This window comes from Salvelinus alpinus, chromosome 24 (assembly GCF_045679555.1).
Source record: "Salvelinus alpinus chromosome 24, SLU_Salpinus.1, whole genome shotgun sequence".
In the NCBI taxonomy this organism is placed as follows: Eukaryota; Metazoa; Chordata; class Actinopteri; order Salmoniformes; family Salmonidae; genus Salvelinus; species Salvelinus alpinus.
In genome coordinates this window covers 9,491,406-9,512,365 of record NC_092109.1, presented here as the reverse complement: position 1 = coordinate 9,512,365, position 20,960 = coordinate 9,491,406, and the positions used below count along the sequence as shown (strand labels likewise).

The following is a 20,960-nucleotide window of genomic DNA, read 5'->3' as shown; positions in this document are numbered from 1 at the left end:
TAGAGCGGTTTCAATAATAATTAGGAGATTGGAGACTCTTAGTATACACTGATGTTAAGCATGACTATGGGTTTTAACTAGGCTACTCCCTGCTGAGAGAGAGAGCGGTGTTTGTGTGTGTGTGTGTGTGTGTGTGTGTGTGTGTGTGTGTGTGTGTGTGTGTGTGTGTGTGTGTGTGTGTGTGTGTGTGTGTGTGTGTGTGCACGCAGAAAGAAAAAAGAGGATGAGCAGAGAGGGACACAGTCAAATAACCACATTACATAATTGTTATCATGCAGCATTCAGTATAAGAGCTGCTGGGGAAAATATTAATGAGTTACAAACAAGCAGGCTTCTTACTTAAACCGTTACATAACAGTGACATCCTTATACCAGTGCTAAGGGAACATAGCTGAGGGAAGGTATTTGGGGGTGGGGTTACTGCAACAACAACAAAAAATGCTAATACAGGACTAGTAAAGGCCAAGTGCACTACTTTTTATATTTAAGTAGTGGTGCTGTACAGTACTGTCACCTCCCTTACATAGCCACTGGAAGTAGGGGTGCAGAGAGTGCTACAGCACCCCCTGAGAAATCAGAGGGGGAAAAAATAAATACACATTTTTAAAAAACATATATATACAGTGGGGCAAAGAAGTATTTAGTCAGCCACCAATTGTGCAAGTTCTCCCACTTAAAAAGATGAGGCCTGTTATTTTCATCATAGGTACACTTCAACTATGACAGACAAAATGAGAAAAATAAATCCATAAAATCACGTTGTAGGATTTTTAATGAATTTATTTGCAAATTATGGTGGAAAATAAGTACTTTTTTGCCCCACTGTATATATATATATACTTTATTATGATTTTTCAGGGGGTGCTGTAGCAATGTAAGGGAGGTGATAGTACTGTAAGAAAATGAGATGAGAAAAGGAGGAAGAGAGAGAATGAGCTCCTTACAAAGTTACTTGGCAATGGATAGGAAAGTGCTGAAGGAACCGATGATTGCCTGCAATAAGCCAAAACTTCTTAGGCAGATAAAGTATGGTAACACTTACAAGGAACAACACTAGAGCATGGCTGAACTGGCATTCAGAGCAAGCTTTTAAGGTCTGTCTCCCACTTCTATTATGTTCTGCATTGTCTCTACATCAGAACTATTCTAGATCAAAACACAATAAAAGAACGATACAATTGACTAATAGCGATAAATAAATAACAACATGATTACAAGCAATTTCCTCACAATAGTAAACTGAACTATATGCTTTGATGTCGTGTTCTGCACTACATTAGATTCGCCCCTGGCACGGAATATTTCCATCTACAAGTCTGAACGCGTCCGCGTCCCTAAGCCCTCGTTCGCTACCCTTTCCCAACCAGTCTGCTAGACGTTTTCCTGTTTACCCCAAAACATTCCAATTCCAGTAAGCATACTCTCCAAGCCATAACCTTCGTAAACACGATGTAACAGCTAGCGACAATAATTTGTTTACATCCCTGAGGGGAAAGAGGGCGGAGGTCGCAAAATCAAACAGCGCGCAACAACTCTATCCATCACCAACACACACCAGCCAAGTTTTTAGGGAAACATGAAGGCAAAATAAGATAAGAACACTTACGATTTACTAAAGAGGTGAAACATTACTCCATGGAAAGCCGCACAGATTCCCAAAAACACACCACTTCAATTTGGGTCGCATTCCTACGCGCGCTAATCGCAGCTTGTTTTCCGACTATTTTTGCATCCCTGGGAATGGGCCGCAGCCTACCCTTTGAGCCTACCATGCACAACGACTCCGAATATAGGCTGCTGTAGTCCGGAGGGAGCGGTCTGCTGTGAGTCAAACACCCCCCCGTATCTCTTCCTCTCTCCACATCCCCTTTAAAAAGCTTTTAGCTGATGCGTATTGACAGTTTATTTCGGATAAATACATAAATAGCATTTCATATATCAGTAGGCTACTTATTTTCTAATGTCGTGTATCCTAAATTGTAAAGGGGTAAGGGGTACACATCAATCATTACAAACTGATTAATAACATAGTTATGTTGCTACCAATAATTTAGTAATGAAGCAAAAAAACGGTTGTTTTATGACTGAGGACGCCGTGTGAGTGATGGACATTGGACACCCAACTGAATTACTGAATCAAAGAAGCACAAAAGACGCACAAAATCACAGCCACTTGGAGGTGGGGTGCTTACCAAGGGTATGGAGAATCATACAGGCAATAGCACCCCCAGCTACACAGAATACAGATGATATCATCAACCAAGCATACTCCTTCAGAGTATGTTGCCCATGGATACGGATGTCAGTTTCGTGCTACCACCCCTAAGGGAAGGTAAACTGATCCTAGATCTGTGCCACCAATACAGTGGCGACCTGTCATTCAGGGCAGGTGGGGTTGTTTAGCTTTTATAAAAAATAGTTTGCCTGTTTTCCATGTTATTTTGCCATTAATACGTGTCACATATCAGTTTGCAAACAATGTAAAAAAAATTTAATAAAAAGTTAATAAAGCTGCATACAAATTTAGTCTCTTTTTTGCTTTCTTTAGTAAGACAGCTCCAAAATGCTGGTGTTTCAGCCTAGCTCAGTGCTTTCTGTAGTGGTGGGGCAGCCAGCGGGAAAACACGGAGCGTAGGGGTTGGTAGTGTTCTCTAGTTGCACCGTGATTGGCTCAGTGTTCTGTCACTCATGGGGACACTACGTCACCTCAACATAAACTAAAGCCCCTTGGGTGCTGCCATAGAGTTACATTACAAGGGCCCGTCCAAGAAGGCTCAAGGTCATTGGCCACAGATAAAATGACGTCTAATCACGTTATATCTACCGTAATTTTGATTGGACTGATTGATGTCAACATCATACTTTCAAAATCTTAGCTAGCAAGCAAGCAGTCATCATGATGAATCAAGTCGACAATCTACTGGCAAATCCTTTTCAATCCTTGTCATATGAAGAGAAATAATGAAGAGGAATTATAGATAAAACATATCGGTGCTCATCGGCCATTGGACGTAAACATTACACAACAATTTGGACATCTCAAATTCTGTAATAAGTAGTTTGGAAGGAATCAGTGGCTAACTGCAAGCATTGCACAGCAATCACTAGCCTGCTATTCAATGGAGTGGGTGTGTGGTCCCGAGTCTGGGTTGAAGGGTCTCTTTTCCAAGCTTAAAAGGATAAATATTCAATATTGGCCATGCTGTCAATCCAGCATGATTTCTGCTGCGCTCATAACAACTGGAAACTCGGAACTGGGAAATCTGACTTCAGTGAGTTCAAGACAACTGGGAACTCGGAAAAAATACGAGATCCGACTCGGAAAATAAGTTTTGAACGGTCATCCAACACGGAATTGCAAATCGGGAACTCTGGCCTCTTTCTAGTGCTCTGACCTGAAGATCACTGATGTCATCATGATTCGACCTTGTTTTTTCTTAGTTCCCAGTTGTCTTGAAAGCATCATAAATCCAGAGAATGCCAGACTTTCATGACAAAGTTTGATGTCAAAATTTGCCCACGAAGGACCTACATGCCACCTTCCTGTTCAAGTGAGCACAGCACATCAAGGTCAGTCCAAAAATGTATTGTATGCTGCTGCATAAATTATCTAATATGCCAGGGAGATATGTATACTGTCTGTAGCTAAGAAAATAATACTAAGTGTATGTTGTGTAGTAAGTTGTTAGTAGCCCACGTGCCTCACCCTAACAATTTTGCCTACTGTTCTGACTTGGTGGTTCACATGTAGCCTGTAGCCTGTTTTAGAGAAATGCTTCATTGTCTACTTATATGCCCCCTTTATTCATCCTACGGTTCTGACTTGGTGTACAGGGAGAATATTGTAAGAACGACCCATGTTCTGAATTCCGTTGCTGTACATTGAAAAGTGCTGAACAAATAGTTATATTGTCTTAATCGAAATTACGGATTGCCTCTTATCCACTTGTCGTACCCTTATGCCATATTTTGTACATCTCAATTGTCATTAGAAACCACATTTGTTTAAGCAAGTCAGCCATATCAGCTATGTTTTTTTAAAAGGCAGTAAATCAGGCTGAATTATCTGTTTCGCTGCCAGACAAGGCTCCGCTGAAAGCCAGGTGTAGCAGTGGTAAGATGTTGGGACTGCTGTTGGGATTCTGCTATTGGGACAGTTTTATGTAGGCCCTATGAGTTTGTGGGCACCGTTTGTCACCGTTATAGTGCAATTAATGTAATTTCTTGTGTTGTGTTGTGTAAGGTCTTTGCTGGCATGCAATAAAAAAACGTATTTTTCGAGATTGACATGCTAAAATAGTTTATAGCGCACTACTTGTGACCAGGGCTCATAAGGCTCTGGTCAAAAGAAGTGCACTATATAGGGAATAGGGTGCCATTTGTGACGGAACCAGGGAGTCGACAGGGGAGCCAGAGTAGTGACTTCAAATGACCTTAGAACACACACAGATGTTTGCACTTCCAGGAGGCAGAGAGCCTACTAAACTCACCCCATACTGTTTAAATAATGAGGTGCAAATTGATACAGTGTTTCATGTAAGCGAGTCAGTTAATACAAGTACTGGTACTGTACTCTCAAAATGTATACTAATTTAATGGATGTGTAATGGTTTCTGCTAGATGTTACTGCAAAACCTGGGAGTGGAGAGGCACACTAACTATCCTGTAGACAGAGGGCCATAAAGTGTAAGAAAAGTTTAGCAAGAAGAGTCTGTGTCAACAGTGGACACGTAAAAGGTAGCTTAGGCGTAACCAAGGCGCTGGAAACCTTACGAAACAGTGTCCTTACAACAATAGGCAAGCAGGGAGGGACTCTAATCTGCCTGGAAGAAGCGAAACTGAAGGAGGTTTGGCGTGTTCACTCCTCTGCAGTAGATTGGCGTGGCTTCTAATCATAAACAAACTGTCCAGGCCGGGATTTTACAGCAGGCAGGGCTGGTTAAAGTCTAACTACAATGCCATGGTAAAGTCTAGGACCTAGACTCTAGAACAATACATTGGGAGGATGTATTCATTTCTCTAGTTTTGTTCATATTATACCCTAACACATAGTATTGTCAGACTGTTTACAATCAAAATGCCATTGGGGAACTACTCTTCAAGTGTGTTTGTGTCCAGTGTAGCGAAAGACAGACCATGGTGGAGCACATGTCATATCTCAGTGGCCGTGTCCAAATACCCATACTAGCATACTACATACTTAATTACTGCAGTGGGCTAAATTAGGGTCACACAGATTGTTTCTTTGTAGTCTTAAACACATTCACTTTGAAACAAAAGTATACACCTCACACACATGGTTGTGGGCTGACAAAAAAGAAGACATCTGTACCATGTCAGATAGTGTTGAAATGTATTACATTTGGAGTTTGCATCCCAATATTACACTTTACATACATCACAGACGGCTGAAATATAGCAGAACGGTTTCACATAATAACCCCGGATTTTCGGCGTTTTCTTTTAAATAACGTTTATTAATTAGGAAATTACGAAAAATATTATTAACATTCCACCCATGAGGCCACTAGGTAATTTGACTGCAGGAAATACACTGAAAACTATGTACTCATTGTCGCATACTATTTAGCACTTCGTTTTTAGTAAAAAGTATGCAGTATGCCACATTAGCAACGCAGAGCGGCCCCTGACTGGCTGAGTAGGTGGGGCTGGGCCGAGTGCGGGTGGATTTGTCCAAATTCAACAGACACGCGTTGCATTAACCAGCCTGATAATAGTTAAATTCCAATTCGATTAATTTCTCTAAACTCTGAATAGAATAGTAATAGAGTTATAGGCCTACTTAGGCTGGTTATAGGCAGACAATCACATTTGACTCATACCGTAGTAAACAATATAGCCCATCTATTTAAAAAGTGCTGAAGACAGAAACAGATAATTTGGTTCCATTTCAACATATGTTTTAGTGAAACTAAAGTGCTGTATATATAATATATTAATATATCAATTAAATCAAATAGCCTAGTACTCACACCAAACCTTTTCACATGTTCAAATCAAAAGGCTACTGCACAGAACATTTTGGAAAGTCGGGTGTAATTGCAAATTCAGCATCGCTGGACGGCAACATAGTGAACTAAAGCACTGATCATTGGGATTGAGATCAGAATGACTGCTAAGGCTTGATCCATACATTTAAAAAATTAATAGGTAGCCTAAAAAATGTAAACAATCCTTAACTCAAATCAAAAGGCCTGGTTAACATGACATAAATAACGCAGCCACATCCCGAGTCCCCGATGCCGACGCATTCAGAAATTAGGAGATGGTTTAGTATTTAGTTTAAAATCTTTGACGAAGGCCAAGAGAACAAGAAACTATTTTCAATGAGAAAACAGAAATCCACTTTGGGTTTAAAAAAAGACGATGTAGCCTACGATGCGATACGATGCGAAACTACTTAGCCTACATTTGAACACCACCGCAGAAGCTTCGCTATTCCGTATCTTCCCAACTAAGTATCCTAGTTTTGTTGTTTGGCTATTTGGAGAGAACTAGGGCCTATCATTCACTGTCCACCTCTTCCAATGCATTGTGGAAAGGTGTGCATCAAATTCTACTAGATAAAGAGCTGAAATTAGTATAACAACCTGGCATTTAACCCATACTTGATTTTCTAAAATTCACGTACTATAAAACATTCTATTTTTGCATACTGAGAATGCGTCATGTGCCATTCCGTTGTTTCCCGCTATTCATTGATTTTGGTAGTGCATCCCCATATCTTATTGATCAGCTGGTGTCAAAGCCACAATTATTATGACATCCAAGCATTTAAAGTACACTCCATTTTCAAAATGTTGCATACTATTAAATGCAATTTTTTTTTTACGCATACTGAAATGGCCTAGTATTTAGGGCGCAAGTATGGGTGTTCGGGACACAACCAGTATCTTTGCTATTCATAGAGGAACACACAGTGGTTCTAAATAGACAGCCTGTTGTCTAGTACCATGAATAACATTCATAGAATCCGAGGCACGATTGCACGCACACAAATATCTGTGTTCGGAATGTTAGCCTGAGCAGCACTGTGTGTACACAGCGATGAATGTGTGTAGATGGATGTGTGGTGTGTGTATATGGTTGTGTGTGTATGTGGGTGTTTATGTGTGCTTTGGTGTGTGTACATGTGTGTGCATGCATGTGTGTGTGGTTGTGTGTGTGTCGGTTTACACTAGAGGGAGGCAGGGAGGAGCTTGTTGGGGCAAACAGACATAATAGAGGTCAGGAGGTAAGAAGAGGAGACGTCAGGGAGCTAAGCGTCTGTTGGGAGTCCCCTAGGAGCCCCACCTCTAAGAGTTCATCCCCCTGGTTCCTGCTAGCAGCTAACCTGTTTAACAGACAGAACACCACCCTGCAGCACTGACACAGACAGAGGGATGGAGGGAGAGAGAGAGAGGGGGGGGGGGAAGAGCTGTAGACAACAAATTATTTCAGACAAGCATCTACGGGCCTCCACTACAGGCAAATAGAGGGACAGGGAGAGAGAAAGTGAGAGCGATAGAGAGGAGGGAGGAAAGAGAGAGGGAGAGGAAGAGAGAGACAGAGATAGATGGTTAGGAATTGTGTGTGTGTGTGTGTGTGTGTGTGTGTGTGTGTGTGTGTGTGTGTGTGTGTGTGTGTGTGTGTGTGTGTGTGTGTGTGTGTGTGTGTGTGTGTGTGTGTGTGTGTGTGTGTGTGTGTGTGTGGATGTGTTTAACTATACTTGTGCGGACCAGATGTCGACACAAGAATAGTAAACAAACAAAAATGTGACCAGCTGGGGACATTTTGTTGGTCCCCACAAGGTCAAATGCTATTTCTAGGGAGTTTAGGGTTAAGGTTAGAATTAGTGTTAGAATTAGTTTTAGGGTTAGGAGCTAGGATTAGTTTCGGTGTTAGGGTTAGGAGCTAGGGTTAGGTTTTCAGGTTAAGGTTAGTGTTAAGGTTATGGTAAGAGTTATGGGTTAGGGAAAATAGGATTTTGAATAGGACTGAATTGTGTGTCCGCACAAGGTTAGTTTAAGTATTCAACACTCAGAAGGAAGGCAAGGAACATTTCACATCGCTGAACATTACTGCAGAGGAAGACTGAGAGACGGGAAATTATAGGGAGATTCACTCTGCAATAAAGAGGAGATTGATCAGAAATAAACCGAAAGCATCTCCTCAGGCCACAGGGTCTCTCTCTCCCCATCTCTGCCTCCCTCTCAAATCAATTCAATTTAAGTGAAATATATAATAAATGAAAGTGAAAAATACAAAACCTTTTTTTACAGTAAACATTACACTCGCAAACATTGCAAAAGAATAAAGACATTTCTCTCCCTCCACCCCTGCCTCCCTCTCTGCCTATATCTCTGGATGCCTTACTCCCTCTCTCCCTTCCTTCCTTCCTCTTTGGTGAGTTTGAGAATTATGCAACCCAACCCTTCTGCCTTGCCAACTGCATTATCAGATCCCTCCTCCTCCCTCTGTCCCTCCCCCTCCATCCCTCTCTCCATCCTCTCTCTGCAAAGCAGCTTACAGTAGAGCCCTACAGTCAAATAAAACACTTCAGACCCGTAACATCCATTCTAAAAAGGAGCAAGTATGTAGGGCTGATGGTACGTGCTTTCATCCACATTCGCTCATTCCTATATTTTATTTCATTTTATTTAACCTTTATTTAACTAGGCAAATCAGTTAAGAACAAATTCGTATTTACAATGATGGCCTACCCCGGTCAAACCCTACTGACTCTTTGTGTTGTGACCTTTGGGCGTCAGAGAGAGGCCACAAATTCCAATTTGCTATACTTAAAATCTTTAACATCATCCTTAGCTCTGGCATCTTCCCCAATATTTGGAACCAAGGACTGATCATCCAAATTCACAAAAGTGGAGACAGATTTGACCCCAATAACTACTGTGGGATATGCATCAACATCAACCTTGGGAAAATCCCCTGCATTATCATTAACAGCAATGTACTGAGCAAATGTAAAATTAGCTTTTTACCAAATTACCGTACGACAGACCACGTATTCACCCTGCACACCCTAATTGATAAACAAACAAACACAAACACAAACTGGCCCAAAGTGCTAATCACTATGCTACCTGCCGCTCATTTCAAATGTCATATTATGTCGATATACAGTGTTGTAACAATGTGCAAATAGTAAAAGTACAAAAGTGAAAATAAATAAACATAAATATTGGTTGTATTTACAATAGTGTTTGTGACTTGCAATATTTGTGACCTGTTGCCACAAGAAAACAAACACCATTGTAAATACAACCAATATTTATGTTTATTTATTTTCATTTTTGTACTTTTACTATTTGCACATTGTTACAACACTGTATATAGACATACTATGACATTTGAAATGAGCGGCAGGTAGCATAGTGGTTAGCGCTTTGGGCCAGTAACCAAAAGGTTAGATTGAATCCCCGAGCTGACAAGGTAGAAAACTGTCATTCTGCCCCTGAACAAAGCAGTTAACCCACTGTTCCTAGGCCGTCATTGTAAATAAGAATTTGTTCTTAACTGTTTTTATTCTTTTGGAACATCTGTGAGTGTAATTTTGACTGTTAATTTTTATTGTTGATTTCACTTTTGTTTATTATCTACTTCACTTGCTTTGGCAATGTTAACTTATGCCAACGTATGCCATGCCAATGAAGCCCTTAAATGTAAATGCAATTGAATTGAGAGGTTATTGACGACACAGCTGTGCTCCGTCAAGAGCACATGATTTTCTCTCATATCAAGAAAGAGAGACAGCGAGAACATGCAAAATGTGTTATGAAATGAAAGACCCTGTCCTTCACGTTACAGTTCTGTACATCCTCCAACTCCCCTCTCTCTCCAGATGAAATCTCGCGTCTTGTGACGGCCGGCCGCCCAACAACCTGCCCGCTTGACCCTATCCCCTCCTCTCTTCTCCAGACCATTTCCGGAGACCTTCTCCCTTACCTCACCTCGCTCATCAACTCATCCTTGACCGCTGGCTACGTCCCTTCCGTCTTCAAGAGAGCGAGAGTTGCACCCCTTCTGAAAAAACCTACACTCGATCCCTCCGATGTCAACAACTACAGACCAGTATCCCTTCTTTCTTTTCTCTCCAAAACTCTTGAACGTGCCGTCCTTGGCCAGCTCTCCTGCTATCTCTCTCAGAATGACCTTCTTGATCCAAATCAGTCAGGTTTCAAGACTAGTCATTCAACTGAGACTGCTCTTCTCTGTGTCACGGAGGCGCTCCGCACTGCTAAAGCTAACTCTCTCTCCTCTGCTCTCATCCTTCTAGACCTATCGGCTGCCTTTGATACTGTGAACCATCAGATCCTCCTCTCCACCCTCTCCGAGCTGGGCATCTCCGGCGCGGCCCACGCTTGGATTGCGTCCTACCTGACAGGTCGCTCCTACCAGGTGGCATGGCGAGAATCTGTCTCCGCACCACGTGCTCTCACCACTGGTGTCCCCCAAGGCTCTGTTCTAGGCCCTCTCCTATTCTCGCTATACACCAAGTCACTTGGCTCTGTCATATCCTCACATGGTCTCTCCTATCATTGCTATGCAGACGACACACAATTAATCTTCTCCTTTCCCCCCTCTGATAACCAGGTGGTGAATCGCATCTCTGCATGTCTGGCAGACATATCAGTGTGGATGACGGATCACCACCTCAAGCTGAACCTCGGCAAGACGGAGCTGCTCTTCCTCCCGGGGAAGGACTGCCCGTTCCATGATCTCGCCATCACGGTTGACAACTCCATTGTGTCCTCCTCCCAGAGTGCTAAGAACCTTGGCGTGATCCTGGACAACACCCTGTCGTTCTCAACTAACATCAAGGCGGTGACCCGTTCCTGTAGGTTCATGCTCTACAACATTCGCAGAGTACGACCCTGCCTCACGCAGGAAGCGGCGCAGGTCCTAATCCAGGCACTTGTCATCTCCCGTCTGGATTACTGCAACTCGCTGTTGGCTGGGCTCCCTGCCTGTGCCATTAAACCCCTACAACTCATCCAGAACGCCGCAGCCCGTCTGGTGTTCAACTTTCCCAAGTTCTCTCACGTCACCCCGCTCCTCCGCTCTCTCCACTGGCTTCCAGTTGAAGCTCGCATCCGCTACAAGACCATGGTGCTTGCCTACGGAGCTGTGAGGGGAACGGCACCTCCGTACCTTCAGGCTCTGATCAGGCCCTACACCCAAACAAGGGCACTGCGTTCATCCACCTCTGGCCTGCTCGCCTCCCTACCTCTGAGGAAGTACAGTTCCCGCTCAGCCCAGTCAAAACTGTTCGCTGCTCTGGCACCCCAATGGTGGAACAAACTCCCTCACGACGCCAGGTCAGCGGAGTCAATCACCACCTTCCGGAGACACCTGAAACCCCACCTCTTTAAGGAATACCTAGGATAGGATAAAGTAATCCTTCTAACCCCCCCCCCCCCCCTTAAAAGAGTTAGATGCACTATTGTAAAGTGGTTGTTCAACTGGATATCATAAGGTGAATGCACCAATTTGTAAGTCGCTCTGGATAAGAGCGTCTGCTAAATGACTTAAATGTAAATGTAAATGTAACTTTGTTATTCAATGACCTTTGAAACTAACTTTGTGTTGAGATGAAGGAAAGAAAGAGAAAGAGTTGCACTCTTTATCTGACTAAGGGAGAGCAAAGCCTCAGTAATGATTCATAATTACACTGCAGCATTTAAAAATCAGATATTTAATCTCCCCAGGCGGTGGTTGAACCTCACTTTCATCCGCTCTACATCCACATCTAAATCCTCCGCTATAGCACTTAGCCTGCTAGTCCCGGTTAATACTACAACCAGCCTGTCTGTTGGTGTCTGTCTCTCTGTTTGGGTCTGTCTGTCTCTTCATCTTTGTGTGTGCGCCTTTCCATCTGTGTGTGTGTGTGTGTGTTTGTTTGGTCTGTCTGCCTGCCTGCTTGTCCACCCCTGCCCCTGGAGGGACTTGCTCCTATCCCCAATACTGTGGACCTTTAACCCACAGCAGAGTGCCACCAGCCTGGTTAGAGGAGCCCTCTGACCTCCCTCCTCCCCTCCATCTCTCCCTCCATCTGGCCGAAGCACTGTGGATCCGCTCTGCTTCATCAGCTCTCAGTAAATCAATGGACATGACAGAGATGGGCTTTGACAGCCTAATTACAGAGAGTGGGAAGGATGGAGCGGGTACGGAGGGAGGGAGAGGGGAGAAGAGAGGGAGGGATCAGGGATAGAGTGAGGGAGGGACTACAGAGCATTAACTTGATGTTTTCTCTCTCTCTATTCCTCCATCGCTCTGCTTTTCTCCTGGCCACCCATTGTGTCAGATTATTATCTGGCTGAGGCTTCTATGGGAAGAGATTCCACTCTAAGGAGCATCATTTAGTTGCCTGGGATGGCTGATGCTGCGTTAACTCAATGACTCCAACTGAGGAGAAAAGTGTCTCGTCTGAGTGTTTTTGCGTAGTTTCTCTCAGTCCCTGAGGTATCTCAGTCTGAAACAGTGAGTTGGTTCTGTTTCTGTCTGTCTGATTAACAGAAGCGTTTGGGTTCTAAGGTCCGTATCTAGACGTCAGTGGTTCCGTCACCGGATCACACACAACCTCCGTTCCGTTCCAGTGATTCCTGACAAGATCCCTTCGTTCTGTTGTCCTCTCACGGCAGGAAGGATGGTTGCTTTTCTGCCTTCCTACTCTCTCAGGGCTTTACTGGCATGGGAAACATATGTTTACATTGCTAAAGCAAGTGAAATAGATCATATTTCTTTTTACAGTAAACATTACACTCACAAAATTTCTAAAATAATAAAGACATTTCAAATGTCATATCATGTGCAAATAGTACAAAAGAGAAAATAAATAAACATAAATATGGGTTGTATTTACAATGGCGTTTGTTCTTCATTGGGTGTGGCAACAGGTCACAAATCCTGCAGATTTTTTATTTTATTTTATTTTATTTTTCCCCTTTATTTAACCAGGTAGGCTAGTTGAGAACAAGTTTTCATTTACAACTGCGACCTGGCCAAGATAAAGCAAAGCAGTGCGACACAAACAACAACACAGAGGTACACATGGAATAAACAAACATACAGTCAATAACACAATAGAAAAAAAGTCTATATACCGTGTGTGCATATGAGTAAGTTAAGGGAGGTAAGGCAATAAATAGGCCATAGTGGCGAAATAATTACAATTTAGCAATTAAACAGTGGAGTGATAGATGTGCAGAAGATGAATGTGCAAGTAGAGATACCGGGATGCAAAGGAGCAAAAAATAAATATAACAGTATGGGGATGAGGTAGTTGGATGGGCTATTGACGGATGGGCTATGTACAGGTGCAGTGATCTGCTCTGACAGCTGGTGCTTAAAGTTAGTGGGGGAGATATGAGTCTCCAGATTCAGTGATTTTTGCAATTCGTTCTAGTCATTGGCAGCAGAGAATTGGAAGGAAAGGCGGCCAAAGGAGGAATTGGCTTTGGGGGTGACCAGTGAAATATACCTGCTGGAGCGTGCGCTACAGGTGGGTGCTGCTATGGTGACCAGTGAGCTGATATAAGGCGGGGCTTTACCTAGCAAAGACTTATAGATGACCTGGAGCCAGTGGGTTTGGTGACGAATATGAAGCGAGGGCCAGCCAACGAGAGCATACAGGTCGCAGTGGTGGGTAGTATATGGGGCTTTGGTGACAAAACGGATGGCATTGTGATAGACTGCATCCAATTTGCTGAGTAGAGTGTTGGAGGCTATTTTGTAAATGACATAGCCGAAGTCAAGGATCGGTAGGATAGTCAGTTTTATGAGGGTATGTTTGGCAGCATGAGTGAAGGATGCTTTGTTGCGAAATAGGAAGCCGATTGTAGATTTAATTGGATTGGAGATGCTTAATGTGAGTCTGGAAGGAGAGTTTACAGTCTAACCAGACACCTAGGTATTTGTAGATGTCCACATATTCTAAGTCAGAACCATCCAGAGTAGTGATGCTGGACGGGCGGGCAGTTGCTGGTAGCGATCGGTTGAAGAGCTTGCATTTAGTTTTACTTGCATTTAATAGCAGTTGGAGGCCACGGAAGGAGAGTTGTATGGCATTGAAGCTCATCTGGAGGTTAGTTAACATAGTGTCCAAAGAAGGGCCAGAAGTATACGGAATGGTATCGTCTGCGTAGAGGTGGATCAGAGACTCACCAGCAGCAAGAGCGACATCGTTGATGTATACAGAGAAGAGAGTCGGCCCGAGAATTGAACCCTGTGGCACCCCCATAGAGACTGCCAGAGGTCTGGACAACAGGCCCTCCGATTACTGTCTCTCTGTCTCTGTCTCTCTCTCTAACACGCAACATATTCATTCACATCAAAGTGAATACCTCTTTCACTTCATATTAAAGATGTTTTATCATTAGTACCAACAGCCCTCCTCTCATCCCGTTCTCCTTGTCTCTCCCTCCCGATCTCTTCACATCTATCATTTAAAAATGATAGGCTATTAAGAATGCACATCAAAATCTACACAATGGCACTCTGTCCTTTCATCTCTCTCATCTCCAATCCATTTTCTTTGCTTTCGTCTCTCCTTGACTCTCTCTCTCTCTAATCTCCATGTTCATGCCGTCTCGCCCTTGCATATTCTGCCACTGTATGTGTAAGGTTGTGAAAATGACTTACGGCTCTTTCTCTCACTCTCCCATTTTCTCACTTGGCTGTCGGTTAGCGAGATCTCACTGTCTCTCTACATTGGGTAAACAAACGCACACATGCACATGCAGTCACACTCATATACACGCACCTACAATCTTATGAACAGCACGCACACACACGTGCACGCATACACACACAAAGTATGCACCTGCCAGCAGTTATCATGTACAGCATCTCCTTCTAGCGCTGATTAATATGTGAGCTACTGACATACAGAGTTCTGTAGGCTACAGTCAGTGTCCAGTGTAAACATACCTGTAACATATAAACGCAACATGTAAAGAGTTGGTCCCATGTTTCATGAGCTGAAATTAAAGATGGCAGAAAGTTTACATACACACAAAAAAGTGTATTTCTCTCAAATTTTGTGAGCATTTTAGCCTTCGTCAAGATAATCCATCCACCTGACAGGTGTGGCATATCAAGAACCTGATACAACACAATGCCATAATGTAGATGTCTCAAGTTTTGAGGGAGCGTGCAATTGTCATGATGACTGCAGGAATGTTCACCAGAGCTGTTGCCAGATAATTCAATGTTCATTTCTCTACCATCGTTTTAGAGAATTTGGCAGTATACCTAACCGGCCTCACAACTGCAGACCACGTGTAACCACGCCAGCCCAGGACCTCCACATCCGTCTTTTTCATCTGCAGGATTGTCTGAGGGGAGGGTGGGCGGTTGCTGAGGAGTATTTCTGTCTGTAATAAAGACCTTTTGTGGGGATAAACTAATTCTGATTGGCTGGGCCTGGCTCTCCAGTGGGTGGGCCTATGCCCCCCCCAGGCCCACCCATGGCTGCGACCCTGCTCAGTAGTGAAATCCATTATTTGTTTACTTCAATTGACTTATTTCCTTATATGAACTATGACTCTTTGAAATTGTTGCATGTTGCATTTATATTTTTGTCCAGTATGTTTGGAGATTAACAACACTGCATCAAACTATGCTGCCGCTTAATCTGAATGGCAGCCAATCCCGATGATGATAGTCGGGAGGGCATCACAGACACAGCAGGCAACAAACAAACAGCACTACCAGCCGAGCTCTCCTCTCCTCTCCTCTCCTCTCCTCACCCCTCTCCTTTCCTTTCCTTTCCTTTCCTCTCCCCTCCTATCCTGTCCTCCCACGTTCAATTCAGAATTTCAGATATCTCTAAGCTAACATTTACCCAGACAGTCACTACACCAAAGAGTGATTGTCCATTGTTGCCTTTAGAATGTGCCTTTAGGATCCATTGTTTGAACGTTATTCATGATCTGTGTTGTCTCTTTTTTTTTATTACACTGAGGGATAATTAATGTTAGCGTTCTGCTGTGCATCTCTGGTAATTATTTATCTTTGATGAATAAAAACAAATCAATCACAGCTTTGTGAGTGTCCTTATAATGAACACTGTATATTCACAGTGCATTGGTACAATATTTGAAAAGATTACACAGTACTGGATGCAACAACACCATCAACAACAACACTATTATACAAACAATTTATTCGGAATAGGACACAGAAATAATCAAACTCTAACTAGGATAGAGAATTTAACAAAACGAAGGTACAACACATAAATCGAATCAACATAAAACATGATTCTTCTGAGTAAGAATAATTCCTAGAGATTTATGTACATCACCATCTCTGAATTATACCATCCAATAACTCTAATATGGTATTTCTGAGAGATTAAAAAGACCTTGCTCTCTCTAAACAACGGACATAAAGACTGGGTGTATTGCTCAATTAGTAACAGACAGACTGGGGACGTAGAGAGAGAGAGGGAACAGACAGATCGGCGGTTAGCTCAACCAGCAACGGTAGCATTTCCCGTCATCTCCTCCTCTCCTGAATGAAAGAGACAGTGTCTCTGTAAATGAAATTAGCGGTCACTCTCCTCCCCAGCGGTATGTGTACCGATCTCTCTGTTCCCTTGCTAAGGGTCAAAGGGGCATCATGACAACGATAATGACTTCATACTGCCTATGGTTCCAGAACGGCAACCCAAATCAGCCACTGACCATCTAGCAGGCGGCGGGAGTGGTGGCCAGTCATCTGATTTCTGTTAGCGGGGCTGGAGAGGCTGATGACTCTCTCACAGACACACACACACACACACATACACACACACACACACACACACACACACACACACACACACACACACACACACACACACACACACACACACACACACACACACACACACACACACACACACACACACACACACACACACACACACACACACACACACACACACACACACACACACACACACACACACACACACACAATTTCTGTGGTAGAGCAGCACTGACACTGGTTCTCATTCAAACCCCAAGAGCTCAGGTCCTTATCAGACAGTGGGAAGGTGTTAGTTCGTGCGACTCATATACAGTCCAGTAGATTAGTATGTTATTCCATATCTATGAGTATGTAATTCCATAAGAAGAACTGACTGCTGATCATGTTGAATACAATTGTGCACTACACTACACTGTTTTTTCAGTGACACCTAGTCCTATAACAGAGATAGGATATTTTAATTTCCTCAATTCCTCATTTAATTATGTTTCTAGATGTTTTATTTGTCAAATAATGTAATATCTTGTCATGCCAATAAAGCTAATTGAAATTAATTAATTTTAGAGAGAGGACAGCGCACCGCAAAATAACAGGACGGACGCTGGAATAAACCCCGGCATCTCAATAAAACCCCTTCTCCTTTACTGTCCCTAGCTTGTTTCCATACACACGCATACAAACACACCATTGAAAGCCTGAACTCACACAACGCAGTGTGAGGGACATGTGATAAGCAGCAGAACACAGGGCACTCACCAGGCATGGTCAGAATTCCCCGGAACAATCGAACAACGCTTGGCAGATAGACGGAGAGAGAGAGGAAGAGCCGGAGCTTGTGCCGGAGCAAATTAAAAGAGGGAGGACCGGAGGAGTGTAGAGCAGAGCTTTCTCAAAGCACAATTTTTCCCTTCCCACTGCAGAGTACTTGCTCCTTCTCTCTGTTTTCCTTGTGGCTCTCTTCCTCCTCCCTTTCTCTCCCTCTCTTTCTTGCTGCTGCTACTTTGAGGTGAGGGGCGGAGAATCAGTGCTACAACGCTCTCCCTCGCTCTCCCTCGCTCTCCCTTATCTCTCTCTGGTTTTCTTTTTTTCTCTCTCTCCCTTCTCTCTCTATCGGTACAGAGGCTGTCCTATTTCCTGTGCCCTCTCTGAAGTGGGACACAGCCTCTCCTCTCTCAACCTCCGCATGTTTGTGACTTCGTGTAAGCGTGCCCGTACACAATGCTCAGAGCAGGGGATCTTGCAGCCTTTTCTCTCTCTCTTGCTCCCTTGCTCTCCCTCCCCGCGTGATTGACTGTAACCTCCCCCTTCTCTTTCTCTCTGCATGCAGTGGGAGGGGTGTGTATGAGTGTGTGTGTATGTGGTGCAGCCTGGATCTGCCCCACTGTGTCTCCATTGTGTGTGTGTGTGTGTGGGTGTGTGTCTCCATTGTGTGTGTGTGTGTGTGTCTCCATTGTGTGTGTGTGTGTGTGTGTGTGTGTGTGTGTGTGTGTGTGTGTGTGTGTGTGTGTGTGTGTGTGTGTGTGTGTGTGTGTGTGTGTGTGTGTGTGTGTGTGTGTGTGTGTGTGTGTGTGTGTGTGTGTGTGTGTGTGTGTGTGTGTGTGTGTGTGTGTGTGTGTGTGTGTGTGTGTGTGTGTGTGTGTGTGTGTGTGTGTGTGTGTGTGTGTGTGTGTGTGTGTGTGTGTGTGTGTGTGTGTGTGTGTGTGTGTGTGTGTGTGTGTGTGTGTGTGTGTGTGTGTGTGTGTGTGTGTGTGTGTGTGTGTGTGTGTGTGTGTGTGTGTGTGTGTGTGTGTGTGTGTGTGTGTGTGTGTGTGTGTGTGTGTGTGTGTGTGTGTGTGTGTGTGTGTGTGTGTGTGTGTGTGTGTGTGTGTGTGTGTGTGTGTGTGTGTGTGTGTGTGTGTGTGTGTGTGTGTGTGTGTGTGTGTGTGTGTGTGTGTGTGTGTGTGTGTGTGTGTGTGTGTGTGTGTGTGTGTGTGTGTGTGTGTGTGTGTGTGTGTGTGTGTGTGTGTGTGTGTGTGTGTGTGTGTGTGTGTGTGTGTGTGTGTGTGTGTGTGTGTGTGTGTGTGTGTGTGTGTGTGTGTGTGTGTGTGTGTGTGTGTGTGTGTGTGTGTGTGTGTGTGTGTGTGTGTGTGTGTGTGTGTGTGTGTGTGTGTGTGTGTGTGTGTGTGTGTGTGTGTGTGTGTGTGTGTGTGTGTGTGTGTGTGTGTGTGTGTGTGTGTGTGTGTGTGTGTGTGTGTGTGTGTGTGTGTGTGTGTGTGTGTGTGTGTGTGTGTGTGTGTGTGTGTGTGTGTGTGTGTGTGTGTGTGTGTGTGTGTGTGTGTGTGTGTGTGTGTGTGTGTGTGTGTGTGTGTGTGTGTGTGTGTGTACTCTTTGTCCGGTAAGCTCCATCTGAGGAAAGACACCTCCCAGGAAGCCACTGCTGCCACTCCTTATAGGCAAGGACTTTGGCCAGGGCTATGACTGGAGATACAGTGCCATGCAAAAGTATTCATCCCCTTCGTGTTTTTCCTCTTTTATTGCCTTACAACCTGTAATTTAAATGGAGTTTTATTTGGATTTCATGAAATGGACATACACAAAATATTCCAAGTTGGTGAAGTTAAATGAAAAAATAACTTGTTTCAAAAAATTCTAAAACTGAAAAGTGCTGTGTGCATACTGTCACGTCAGTCGTAGGGAGGAGACCAAGGCGCAGCGTGGTATGCGTACATTCTCTTTAATATAAGAATGAACACTGAACAAACTAAACAAAACAACAAAACAAACCGTGAAGCTATACAAAGAGTGCTGAACAGTCAACTACACATATACAAGAACAAACAAAACCAAAAGGGAAAATGGCAACCTAAATATGATCCCCAATCAGAGACAACGATAAACAGCTGCCTCTGATTGGGAACCAATTCAGGCCACCATAGACCTACATTTACCTAGACATACCAAAACCTCTAGATATACAAAAAACCCTAGACAATACAAAAACAAGCATACCCACCCTAGTCACACCCTGACCTGACCAAAATAATAAAGAAAACACAGATAACTAAGGTCAGGGCATGACACATACAGTATGTATTCACCCCCTTTGCTATAAAGCCCTAAATAAGATCTGGTGCAACCAATTACCTTCAGAAGTCACATAATTAGTTAAATAAAGTCACCATGTGTGCAATCTAAGTGTCACATGATCTCAGAAAATATACACCAGTCTGAAAAGCCCCAGAGTCTGCAACACCACTAAGCAAGGGGCACCATGAAGACCAAGGAGCTCTCCAAACAGGTCAGGGACAAAGTTGTGGAGAAGTACAGATCAGGGTTGGGTTATAAAAAAATATCAGAAACTTTGAACATCCCACGGAGCATCATTAAATCCATTCTAAAAAAAATATAAGAATATGGCACCACAACAAACCTGCCAAGAGAGGGCCGCCCACCAAAACTCACGGACCAGGCAAGGAGGGCATTAATCAGAGAGGCAACAAAGAGACCAAAGATAACCCTGAAGGATCTGCAAATCTCCACAGCGGAGATTGGAGTATCTGTCCATAGGACTACTTTGAGCCGTACACTCCACAGAGCTGGGCTTTACGGAAGAGTGGCCAGAAAAAGCCATTGTTTAAAGAAAAAAATAAGCAAACACGTTTGGCGTTCGCCAAAAGGCATGTGGGACACTCAACCAAACATATGGAAGAAGGTCTCTGGTCAGATGAGACTAAAATTGAGCTTTTTGGCCATCAAGGAAAATGCTATGTCTGGCACAAACCCAACACCTCTCATCACCCGAGAACACCATCCCCACAGTGAAGCATGGTGGTGGCAGCATCATGCTGTGGGGATGTTTTTCATCGGCAGGTACTGGGAAACTGGTCAGAATTGAAGGAATGATGGATGGCGCTAAATAAAGGGAAATTCTTGAGGGAAATCTGTTTCAGTCTTCCAGAGATTTGAGACTGTTACGGAGGTTCACCATCCAGCAGGACAATGATCCTAACCATACTGCTAAAGCAACACTGGTTTACGGGGACACATTGAAATGTTTTGGAATGGCCTAGTCAAAGCCCAAACCTCAATCCAATTGAGAATCTGTGGTATGACTTAAAGATTGCTGTACACAAGTGGAACCCATCCAACTTGAAGGAGCTGGAGCAGTTTTGCCTTGAAGAATGGGCAAAAATCCCATTGGCTAG

The 20,960-nt window shown here is 43.7% G+C and overlaps 1 protein-coding gene across 5 annotated transcripts in view; it reads right to left on the bottom strand.

The window, feature by feature from the left end:
• LOC139552090 (disabled homolog 2-interacting protein-like) overlaps positions 1-20,960 on the bottom strand; it is a 222,111-nt gene that overhangs the window by 75,700 nt on the left and 125,451 nt on the right. The window contains exon 1 of one of the 5 annotated variants that reach the window (XM_071363497.1): positions 17,533-18,055. The exons of 3 other annotated variants lie outside the window; for them this stretch is intronic. Coding sequence is in view for 1 of the 2 variants with exons in the window: in XM_071363496.1 (XP_071219597.1) it covers positions 1,607-1,629 (23 nt within the window). In the remaining variant the exon portion in view is untranslated. Of the gene's footprint in view, positions 1-1,606; positions 1,785-17,532; positions 18,056-20,960 lie in introns of those variants that run through there. One more of the 5 variants, XM_071363496.1, reaches the window with a different exon arrangement.